A 12,267-nucleotide genomic window follows, 5' to 3' on the forward strand; every position below is an offset into this window, starting at 1 on the left:
TCTGTAGCTCAGGCTGGCCTCAAACTCACAGACTCCTGTCTCAGCCTCCCGACTGTTGGGATTACAGACTTGCAACTTCATTCCTTACGTTCACATCATCTATGTTTAACTTTAGTTGTTTGAGACAGGGTCTCACTATGTAGCTCTGGCTGACCTATAACTTGCTATACAGACCAGGCTGGCCTCAAATTTACAGCCTGCTTCTGCCTCAGTACCAAGTAAGTAGGGTGATTTCCCTAGCTCCCTGGGTCTCTGTGGCCTTCTAGTCCTCTGCTCTTCTCTCAGCTCATGGCTCAGGACCACACTGTTTTAATCATAAAGCCACCACAGTATGTCTTGGTAGTGGGTAGAATTAGACCTATCTGATGATTTTCTGTTTCAGATTCATTGCTGTTCTGACCTGTTTATTCATCTATGGTCAGTTTAGTGAAAATTTTTAATCTAGAAAAAATCATTTTGCCGTTTGTATCGGAATTGCACTCTGTGTATAACTTAGTGTGAGGAGAACTGACATGTTTACTGTATTGAGTCATCTTTTCCAAGAACAAAAGACAGTCCTTTACTTGATTGGAGGCTGGAAGTAGGCATCACATCCCCTCAAACTAAAGAAACAGATGTCTGTAAACTGCCATGTGTGTACTGAGAGTCAAACCCAGGTCTTCTAGAAGAGCAGCCAGTGCGCTTAACCACTGGGCCATCTCTCCAGCCCCTGGATATCACCAGTCTTAGGGTTATTACTGCTGTGATAAAACACCATGACCAGAAGCAACCTAGGGAGGAAAGGGTTTATTTGGCTCATGCTTCCACATCGCTGTTCATTGAAGAAGTCAGGACAGGACTCAAGCAGGACAGGAGCCAGGAGGCAGGAGCTGATGCAGAGGCCATGGAGGGTGCTGTTTACTGGCTTGCTCCCCATGGCTTGTTCAGCCTGCTTTCTTAGAAACCAGGACCACCAGCCCAGGGATAGCACCACCTACCATGGACTGGGCCCTCCCCCATCAGTCACTAGTTAAGAAAGTGCCCTACAGGCTTGCTTGCAGCCCAATCTTAGTGTTTTCTCAGTTGATGTTCCCTCTTCTCTGATGACCTTTACTAGACCTATAATGTGTAGTAGCATGCTCCACCACACCACCTATGCATGCTGCTTCGAGGCCTTGTGGTTCTTATGCTGCTCACAGGTCCATTTATTACATAAGGCTTATTTTCATTTTTTAAAGATTTATTTATTTATTATGTATATGGTGTTCTGCCTGCATGTATGTCTGCACACCAGAAGAGGGCACCAGATCTCATTACAGATGGTTGTGAGCCACTATGCAGTTGCTGGGAACTGAACTCAGGACTTTTGGAAGAGCAGCCAGTGCAGAAGAAGGCAATGGATCCCCTGGGACTGGAGTGATAGGCAGGTGTGGCTGCCTAACATGGGTACTGGGATCCAAACTCAGGTCTTCTGGAAGAGCAGTGTGTGCTCTTAACCCTGAGGAGGAGGAGGAGGAGGAGGAGGAGGAGGAGGATGTAGATGTAACTTTGTTTCCTTTTGGTGTTGGATTGGGACACAGGAGTTGTGCCTCCTAGGCGAGCTTGCACCTCCAAGCCTCTCTTTTCCAATCCTCTTTCCTGCTCCCTCCAGAGTGGGTTAACTGTATATTGTATGATGTAGGCAGAGGGAAGCCACAAAAAGAGGCTAAGCGAGGCTGAGTTGACTTGGGGCCAACTTGGGTGGGGACGGACTTGGGCAAAGGCCCTCCCTGCATCCCTGTTGTTTGCTCTGACTGCAGGTGGTGGCCACAGCTGTGGTGATAGGGCAGCAGGGACAGCTGTCACTCTCCAGACCAGAGAAGTGGCTGTGGTGGTGGCCGCAGCACCCTCGCCCAGCACCACGTGCTAGTCCCAGAGCTGTCCAGAACAGGGCGCCGGGAAAGGGGCGACCCCGCAGACGCACCCTTCAGCACGCCTCTCCTGAGGCCACCTCTGGGCAATCCTGCGCGTCCTGCCCAGCTGCACCTCGGGCTTGCATTGCCCTCCACAACTTCATCCTGCTCAGCCCTGCACCTGATTGTGCTTTGGAGTGCTGGGCTGGCTCCACTCTTCCGGAGCGCTGCCCGGGCAGAGCGCAGCCCCGGAAAAGCACTCCAGAACAGGGCCAATCGGCTCTGTCCATCCCAAATTTCACCAGACTCACACTTGTCTTGTGACTCCTCTTCCCACTGCAAGGAGAGGCAATCCGCTCTCGGACGCTCAGCTGCCGCCCCCTGTCGGCTGGAGCCGCTACTGCACTATTTGAGCAAATCCAGGCCCTTTGGTACTCAACTGGGCAGTAAGTCTAAATGAAGGTTTTGTTGTTGGTGTTTTTTGTTTTGTTTTGTTTTGTGTCTTCCAACCACTACTCAGGGCCTCAATCTGTTCATTAGAGTTGTTTTAGGTTCAAGAGTCCAAAATCCCGAAGACAGAGTTTGAAAAGTAACGTAACATCAAATGAATTGTTCAGGGTTTGGCTCAAATTCTAAGTGTGAGGTTTGAGCAAGGAACTACCAGAGCCGGCAGTGACTTTCCAGAGGACTCCAAACCCTCGGTCTCTGCACGGCTGTTCCTTGGGACTCTCGAAGGGCTTGGAGCAGGTTTGAGTCCTGGGAGATGCGTGGGAACATCTGTGGAATCCTTACACCCTGTGCCGCTGGTGATCCAGGAGATTCCTGAAGCCTAGCTGGTCAGTTCTTTTCTTTTGGATTTTCTGGACGCTGGTAGAGGCGGATGATGCCTTCATCATGCAGCAGCTTCCAGACCGCTCTCTCTAACTTGAAGTCATGGTTTATGTAAAAGACCAGCCGTTTCCACGATTTATCATAGTAATGATCAGAAAAACGCTCGTGGCCCTGGGTGATGAAGCCATAGGCGCTGACCTGCAGAAAGGTTGGGAGGGCTGAGACTGCACTGGCAGTCTCCTGGGGCCTCCCTCATTCCTCTATCTTAGCTCTGTCCCTAGGGGTCTGGATGCAGGTTCCTTGGGTGCTCGTGCATGCTTATGCCCACTCCCTGTTCCCATCAGAAGTATGCAGCCAACCCTGGGCCATGCTCTGCAACCTTACCTTGTCACAGAGATGAAGGGCTGTAAGGAGCAGGAGGGCTCCCGTGGTGGGACGGTATATTCTCCAGCGGGCAGTGTCCAGGGTCTTTGACCTCAGAAACCTGTTGAGAATATCCAGATCCCCAGCTGTCAGGAGACAGCAAGGATGAGAGAGACCACAGCTCCTCCCTGGGCTTTCTGCCCTCACCTGTTCTTCATGTAACGGATAAAGTCTGGATGGAGCAACAAGTATCTGTCCATGTCCAAGGCATCCTGGAAAGCGTCCTGGGGCCTGTGCCTGTAGTCAGGGATGGATCACTCGGGACCTGTTCTCTTACCCAGCCTGTTGGAGGCCAAGCCAGGGTCATGGTGTGACCACTATCCCATCTCCAGGTGGCACAGAGGCTTTCCCCCTTCTCATGCTTTTGAAATCAGCCACTCACTTCTCAGTCTGGCCTGAACTTTGGGGGCAGGAAGGGAAGTGGTACCTGAACCAGGAAAGTTTGGTTTTTGCCAGGGTCTGATTCAAAAACATCGCTTCTAGCCATTCATAATCCCGGGTGCCTTCCAGAAAGTGTAGATACCGTATATCCTGAAGACCAAGGACAGTAAGTGGTTCAGGAGTACTGTCCTGAGGACGGGGGGGTGGGGGGGGAAGGAGGGAGGACAGGGGGAGGGGGAGTGCCCGACTCTGATTCCAGACTGTACACTGGCTCTCCCATGGCCCGAGTGGCTGTTCTTACTGCTCTTGCCCTCATAGGAACGGAGCTTGTGATGACCCAGACTCATCTCTCTCCTCTGTGACTCCCTTGTCCTGAGGCTGTGTGCCCATGCCCATTCCTGTCTTCTCACCTTCCCCAGAGGCACATGCTGGAAACCTCGACGACCCAGTATGAGGATTGACTGGACCAGGGAGAAGGCAGTGAAGCCGTAGAAGGATGTCCGTGTCCCCACATCCTGTTCATATCCTTTAATAACAGCTCCACTCAACCTATAGAGGAAGATCAAGCTAGAGGGTCTGAATGGAGGAGAGAAATTTGTGGAGGTGGGAGAGCAAGGATCGACAGGGAAGGCAGGAGTTGTCGACACACTCCATTTTCTAGTAAAGACATTGGGGACACTTGTCAGGTCCCCATAATAGTCCCTATCTGCAGACAAGGGGCTGGAGATGGAGAACATACCGGAAAACGTAGTCATGGCTGTCTATCTCCCGGCCCACGTGTGAGTCATTCAGGATGCCCCCATTGCCCACCACAGCACAGGTGATGCAGCTAGAGTTCCCTGAGGGGAGGCTGGCAAGGAGCAGCTGCTGCTGAGGTACCGGAGGGAAGCGGGTCACCACCTTCTGTACCACTGGAACACAGCAGGGCTCCGTTCAGAGGCCTGGAAGGAGGCAGACCCCAGACAGGAAGCCGGCTGCCCTCCGCCCTGAAGTAAGGACTCACAGGACTGGTTGAGCTCCATGAAGCCAAAGGGCGGTGCAAAGTGCTCTAGACGGTCCCACTCGCTCTGGGTGAAGTGTCCAGAGTCCAGGAAGAGAGTGAGGTTGGGCAGAAAGATATTCTGTAGCCTCGGTGACTTGGAGGCCCTGATCTTCAAAGAGTCGGGGCAGGTCTATGTGCGGGAGGCCATGTCAGGCAGGGGAGTGGTCCAGGAAGGCCACTAGCCAGGGCTGGGCTGGGGGTTGCAGTTTGAAAGCTCCTGTCCCTGCTCCCTCTTTCACGCTGGACCCCATGTCTGGCTGCCCAACTCTTCATGTCTGGGCCCACCTTAGTCCCAGAGAACAGGCCCCCCTCAGCTCCTAGGCAGTTAGTTACACCTTTGCAAGTCCGAAGGCCACACATGGTACGTCCACGGTACCATTGGGACTATGATCCTGTTCTGTGTATATACACACCAACAGGTGTTCAATATTAGCCTCCTGGGCAGGGGTGGGAAAGATCAGGGAGGTGGCATGGGGTTGAACACGTGCAGTTTTTCTTGAGCCCGGAAGAGAGCAAAGGTTCTAGACTAGGCTTTCCAGGGGTGGCAGTGATCCTGGGAGGGCAGCAGCTGGGCATGGACATCCTCTTGTCCATCAGTCCCACAACCATAGAATAAGGATTTATGCTCCACACCCCAGAACTGGCCACACTCTGTCCCCCGCAGATTGCTGGTCTGCCCCAGGATTTCTTCAAGGGTGTCCAGGCAAACCCCTTCCCACCCACACCTTCCTGAGCTGTCCAGACCTTGATTCTGGACCTGCCTTCTGCTCCCTGATCTTGGCTGTCATAGGAAGGAAGGAGGGGCCAACAGCAGCACTGGGCGGAGCATAGGGGGGTGGGTGGTGGTGGTGGTGGTGGTGGTGGTGGTGGTGGTGTCAAGGCCTGGAGGAAGGGGCTGCTGGGGGTGAGGGTGGGGGTGGGGGTGGAAGTTGAGGAAGTGGGGAGGTCCCAACTCACCGTCTGCAGGCCCCCCACATCCAAGCTGTATTCTTCCTCAAAATCCCACCGAGGCTCAGACTTGAAGTTGGAGGCCTTCAGCCTTTGGCCTCTTTGTGTGGTGCGGTGGGGGGAAGAGGCAGGGGATGGGTTGGCCGGGGCCTCCTTGTCCTTGGCAGGAACAGCTCCTGTGGCTGTCAACATTTTACCCCGACTTTCTGGAACAAGTGTCTTTGTGGCAGGCTCTGTCACGCTCTGACGTTTCCCCAGTGCTGTCCGTGTGGTTGTTTCCTTCCTCTTCTCCTCCCTGTCTGCTCTGGCTGCCTCACTGTCCTGATTCTGCAGGCTCAGCTCCTCTGTCCTGACAGACATCTTCTCCTCCCTGTCTGCTCTGGCTGCCTCACTGTCCTGATTCTGCAGGCTCAGCTCCTCTGTCCTGACAGACATCTTCTCCTCCCTGTCTGCTCTGGCTGCCTCACTGTCCTGATTCTGCAGGCCCAGCTCCTCTGTCCTGACAGACGTCTTCTCCTCTCTGTCTGCTCTGGCTGCCTCACTGTCCTGATTCTGCAGGCCCAGCAATTCTGTCCTGACAGAGGTCTTCTCCTTGTCTTGAACTCTCGGTGGCAGCTCCATGATGGGTCTGTGGGGTATGGCTTTTTGTAGCATCTCCTGAGGATTTTCTTTATTCTTCTCGGTACACTGACACCTGAGCACAGATAACTCTTGTTGAAGGTTGGATATTATATAAACAGGCCAGAACCATCACTGGCAGGTAAGGGGGCAGCTCAGTGCGTAAGGGTGCTTACGGTGTGAGCATGAGCCATCACTGGTGTGCTTACGGTGTGAGCGTGAACCATCACGGGCGGGCAAGGACCTGAGTTCAGATCTCAGCACCCATAGGCACCAGCCTGTAACCCCAGAGGACTGCTAGGGTTGGGTTAGCCATGCAATTTAGTTGAATTAGTGAGCATCAGATTCATGCTGAATTTTTTTTTTAATGTGGGTGCTGAGGATGCAAACTCGGGTACTCTTGTTCACACAGTAAGCACCCTTACGCAGTGCTCTTAACTGCTGAACCATCTCCTAGGTGCATAGTGTAGCAGGAATCTTAAAAGTTCTTATTAATAAAATCAAACCCGAGGCCAGTTATTGGGGTGAACTGGCAGGTCAGAGAGACAGAACAAGCCACAGCTATCTCACCTCGCCGGATCCTCAGCTGGTCTTGTCTCCTCAGACTGGAAGCTTCTGTGTCCTCATCCAGAATGAATCTCAGCTGAACTGTGCTGCTCGAAAGCCTGAAGCTTAACCAGCCACATGCTTAACCAGCCAAATGCTGAACCAGCCAAACGCGCCTAGTTTCTGATCCTCACGCCTTATATATCTTTCTGCTTTCTACCACCACTCTCTGGGATTAAAGGTTCGATTTCTGGGATTAAAGGCGTGAGTCACCATGCTTGGCTGTTTCCAATGTGGCCTTGAACTCACAGAGATCCAGAGGGATTTCTATTTCTGGAATGCTAGGATTAAAGGTGTGTGCTATCACTGCCTAACTAGTGGCTTTTCTGTTCTCTGACCCCAGATAAGTTTATTAAGGTACACGATATTTTGGGGAACACAATACCACCACAGCATAGCTTTGCTTCTTGTGCAAATCTCCCTCCTCTTACAGCCCTAGAGCAATTTTTTGAACAAAGGGTTTTCTTCTCACCAGGTGCTTCAAGCTGTGATGCAGATTGACTGGCTGTGAGTATTCCCCCTCCCACTCTGTCAGAAAAACTGCAGCATAGGAAAATAGAGGCAGTTTTATTTTAGTGACTTATAGATTTCTTTACCCTATCACCTGTAAGATTGTAGTTTGAGCACATTTATAATAGACTTGTAATATTTTGACCTAACCACTTATGAAGATATATTTCTAGCACATAAATTCCTTTTCTGATTTATTCCAGATCTTATCTAACTCCACCTTTACTCACTCCCCCTTTGGGTTGCATGAAGCTTCTGGTGAGGACCTTGCAATTCTTGTACTGTATTGTAATCGTGAAAGTTGTTGCTGTTTTTGGAGAGATATAGACTGGTTCCCAGGAGAACTGGGCAGAATTATGGTGGCAGATTAATAAACCAGTTGGATAAAAGAGCTCTGTGTATTTAGATTCATTTCCTGCCATTAGTAGCATCTCTTCTGGGCCCCTGGGAAGGAAATTAAAGATGCTGGGCCTCAAAATTTCTGATTTCTCACGCTTGTGTGGGAACCACTTTACCAGTGGAGACATCTCCCCAGCACCTGTTTGTTCGTTTTCCTGAGACAGGGTTTCTCTGTGTCATAGTCCCAGCTGTCCTGGAACTCCCTTTGTAGACCAGGCTAGCCTCAAACTCACAGAGATCCACCTGTCTCTGCCTCCCAAGGGCTGGTATCAAAGGCATGCACCACCACTGCCTCGCCCTGTTTTTCTACTTTTATGTAAGTCTGTTGAAAGCCACCTGTGATGGTGTGAGTGAGAATGGCCCCCATATGCTCTTATGTTTGAATGCTGGGTTCCCAGTTAGTGGAACTGTTTGGGAAGGACTAGGAGGTGTGGCCTTGTTGGAGCAGGTGTGTCACTGGGGGTGGGATTAGAAGTTTCAAGAGCCAAACCAGGCCCAGTGTCTCTCTCTGTCTGCCGAGAGCTCTCACCACACCTGCCTGCCTGCCGCCATGCTCCCTGCCATGATGATGATGATGGACTAAGCCTCTGAAGCTGTAAGCAAGCCCCAATTAAATGTTTTCTTCTATAAGTTGCCTTGGTCATGGTGTCTTTTCATAGCAATAGAGCAGTAACTAAGACAACATTCTTCCATTTTGTAGCTGCCATCAGGTGTCCTGTCAGAAGAGAAAGGCCTACCTCTAACCAGGTGTTGTGCCAGTCACAACCATTTGAAGCCCCATTTTTTTTCAGCATGTTTTTTGAGACAGGTTTTCTCTGTGTAACAGCCCTGGGTGTCCTTGAACTCACCCTGTAGCCCAGGCTGGCCTTGAACTCAGAGATCTGCCTGCCTCTGCCTCCCAAGTGCTGGAATTAAAGGTGTGTGACACCACCATCTGGCTTCTTCAGCATGTTAATGCTCATCTTTCCCATTCCAGACCTCAGCACTTAGGAAGATAAGTCAGGAAGATCAAGAGTTCAAAGCCAGCCTGGTCTACATAATGAGTTTCAGGCCATCTTAGGCTATGTTCAGATCCCATTTTAAACAGACAATATCGATTCCATTCCACCTTAAGATACTAATTTGGGCTGACAAGCTGGTATAAGCCTGATAACCTAATTTTGATCCCTAGGACCCATATGGTAGGTGAGATCCAAATCCTGCAAGTTGACCTCTGACCTCCACATGTGCACCACAGCACACTTGAGCCCACACAAAATAAATTAATATAAAAGAAAATTGCCTTATAACACTGTGACAAGGACTTTACAAAGCAGTGAATAGAAGGCATTCAGCTAATTAATTTATTTGTCTTTTGTTTGTGTTGTCTGCATGTATGTGTGTGTGGATGTGACAGCCAGCTCTAACCTGATAGCACTGTGTTACTGCTGGCTCTATCCCAGTCAGTTTGTGACACTTCCCTCAGAATGTTCAGACCTGTGTAATAATTAACACACAAACTCAAACTCCTTTGTGATGGGTAAAGAACCTTAAGATGGTATCAGGCATCTCTTAAGGGCCATTAACCTTTCCCCTGGCATGTCTATGAGATCCTAGTAGCCTTCAGGTGAGATAAGAACTAGGTAATGATGTTCCTGCTTTCTGCTTTTATAAACTCATTTATCTCCATGGGATTGGGATGAAAGGATCTTTTTATAACTGTAGATAGGGAAAGAGAAACAGCTCAGGGGAGTAAAACAATTTTCCTGCCCAGCTGTGGACTTCCTAGATAATTGTAATGTACACCTTTGATATCCACCTTTCCAAACCCTTCCTTTAGCCCCCGTCTAGTATGCTGTTTGGCTCTAAGGCTGCCGCTCTTCTGCCAGCAGTAAGAATAAATTCATTTAATCTAAATTTGAATTGAGTCTAAGTCTCTGGTCTTTCTCAGTGGATCTGAGCACCACAACATGTGTACATGTGCACATGTGTATATGTATGTGGAAGCCAAGGTTAACATAGGGTATCTTCTTCAGTTGCTCTCCACCTTATATTTTAAGTCTAGCTAGCTTGCTCTGGGGATCCCCAGCCTCTAATATGCTGAGATCACAGGTAGGTCACCACACATGTCCAGAATTTATTAGGATGCTGGGGGTTCAAACACAGATCCTCAGGCTTTCACAGCAAGTACTTCACCTAGTAAGCCACCTCCCTGACCCTTCTCCTCCTTCTTTGCATGAACTCCTGGGTTCTATTCCAGGACCACATAAAACGGGGTGTGGTGGCAGACATTTGTGATTCCAGCACTTAGGAGATACAAGAAGGAAGATCAGAAGCTAAAGGTCATCTTCAGCTATAAATATTTTTTACAGAGCAGTTAAAGAGAGGGGAACTTCATTACCTCCTCTTACCATATCCTCTCCCTGGAGGAGAGAGAAGAGAGAGATCTGTGATTCCATACAGCACTGCAATGCTCTGTGTGCCTAAAAGATGCTGGGAGGAAATGGCTATGTGCTGAGCAGAGGAAGACAGGCCCACAGACAGTGTTAGATCTCCTACTTAAGCTAGGTGGATCTGAAAAATCCATGCGACAGGCATAATAGCAGTCTACAGCAGCTCAATCAGTGGCTTAAAAATCAGCTGTCCATCCCTTTCCATGGCATTACATCAGCTGTCCTGGAGCCCTTGATGGCATCCCGGGAAGGAGTATAGAAGTGAGGCCCTCTGGGATTAAATGCTGTAGCTTGCTGGATCAGGGGTCCAAGCTCTGAAACCAGAGGGTTAGAGAAAACCAGCATATTTCTTGGCTGGAGAGACTGCTCATCAGGTAAGAGTATGTACTGCTCTTCCAGAGGACCCAAGTTTGATTTTCCCCAAACCCACAGTAGGTGGCTCACAACTGTGAGAGCCAAAGTTATATTTTAAGTTTTAATTACTATGCCTAAGAGATCCATGACCAAAAATGTCTCTGATCTGCAAGCCTCTTGTCCAAGATAGTTCCTGAAATGTTGGAGGCTATTGTTTATGAGAGACAACAAGTCACAATTTTTCACTCCCTTAAACAAGTGTTTTCAACCCATCTGTGTCAGATGTTCCTGATCACACGTAGGCTAGAGGAACAAGGCAGGAAATACGTCAGGATGTATGCTAGCTCCTGATTGGACCTGATGGGAAATACTTAAGCCACTGTAAATCAGGACTTGGGACCATTTTCTGAAAACCCAGAGATGGACCTGACCAGAGTCCATCCACCTGGCCAGTATTTAATTAAAACTTGCTTCAAATTTGACTTTAAATTGTGGTAGTGGTCTTATTCTCGACCAGTGGGATTAACACAAACACCTATTACCTTAGCTCCAGGGGATCTCACTCCTCCATTGGCACCTTCACTCATATGAATACACAGACACACAAACATACACAAAATTAGAAATAATAAAAATAAATCTTTAAGAAATTAGGCATGTTTCTTTTTTTTTAATTTTATTATTTTATTTTATGTGTAGGGGTGTTTTTCCTGAATGTATGTGCACCATGTGTGTGTCTGGTATCTGGGAAAGCCAGAAGAGGATACTGGCTTCTCTAGAAGCCCATGGAATTACAGGTGGTTGTGAGCCACTATGTAGGTGCTGGGAATTGAACCCAGGTCCTTTGGAAGAGCAACCAGTGCTCTTAACCACTGAGCCATCTCTCCAGCGCCATGCACATATTTTATTCAAACAGAATAAAACTAAAAAGTCCCATAGATCTTGGGTTCAGGTTCATTCAGTCTCCATTAGTGTTATGTTCCTTAATGGCCACTGACTTGTTGCATCCTTAGGTTGCAATGTCCCCACTTGCTGAAGTGGCCTCTGGGCATCACACAAACCCTCTTGTTTCCATGATGCTCTGGTATTCTCCATACTTGCTGGAACTATCCCACTTTCTTTTGTAACCACTGTCCGTCTTGACTTCAGTACTAATAACAACACCACATAAATACTTAACACTTTCAGATTCATGCCTTGCTCTCTTCTGTTAGACTTTATATCTCTTGAGAGCTCATCAGAAAGAGGCGGAGTAAGAATGGCATCCAGGGCCAAAATCCCCTATGTGCAATATTTGTTTTGTAACCTCTAGGTTGGGAGGACCAGCCTTGAACTTTATGGACCTCATATCTACTATCTTTGAAAACATAAACAAACGTCAGTCTTGTACAGTTGCAAAGACCAAAGTCACACACATAGGCCCCTGGGGCTTGACTGATAAATGATTACAGTTCTGAATTGATGTATCATAAAAGAGGGTATTGCCACCTTCACAATGACCCTCTCTTTATTTTGAACTTTAGTAAATTACTTTTGTGTGTGTTGATGCATGCGCACATGTATGCGCAGTGTATGTGGATACATGAGGTGAGCCTCTGGTTTCTTCCTTAGAAACCTTCTACTTGCTATTTGAGACAGAGTCTCTCATTGGCTGAGAGCTTGCTATGAAGGCTTGGCTGGCTAGCCATTGATCCCCAGGAATCCACCTGTCTCCACATCCCCAGCCCTAAGATTCCCAGTGTCCACACATACCTAGATCTTACATGAGTGCTGGGAACCAAACTCAAATGCTCACTCACTCTTGTGTGCCAAGTGCTTAACTGACCCAGCCATCTCCCCAGTCCTTTTTTTT

General features: G+C 48.8%; 1 protein-coding gene across 1 annotated transcript; it reads right to left on the reverse strand.

The window, feature by feature from the left end:
- Positions 1-1,485: 1,485 nt before the first annotated feature.
- On the reverse strand, positions 1,486-6,493 carry LOC114707078 (alpha-N-acetylgalactosaminide alpha-2,6-sialyltransferase 1-like). Its single transcript, XM_028889706.2, has 8 exons — positions 5,506-6,493; positions 4,510-4,678; positions 4,246-4,417; positions 3,917-4,055; positions 3,553-3,656; positions 3,273-3,362; positions 3,087-3,186; positions 1,486-2,900 (listed from the first exon to the last, which is right to left on the reverse strand). Exons 1-8 carry the CDS (start codon positions 6,148-6,150, stop codon positions 2,709-2,711), a joined length of 1,611 nt encoding a protein of 536 aa, XP_028745539.2. The 5' UTR covers positions 6,151-6,493; the 3' UTR covers positions 1,486-2,708.
- Positions 6,494-12,267: the final 5,774 nt, after the last annotated feature.

Source organism: Peromyscus leucopus, chromosome 8b (assembly GCF_004664715.2).
Source record: "Peromyscus leucopus breed LL Stock chromosome 8b, UCI_PerLeu_2.1, whole genome shotgun sequence".
In the NCBI taxonomy this organism is placed as follows: Eukaryota; Metazoa; Chordata; class Mammalia; order Rodentia; family Cricetidae; genus Peromyscus; species Peromyscus leucopus.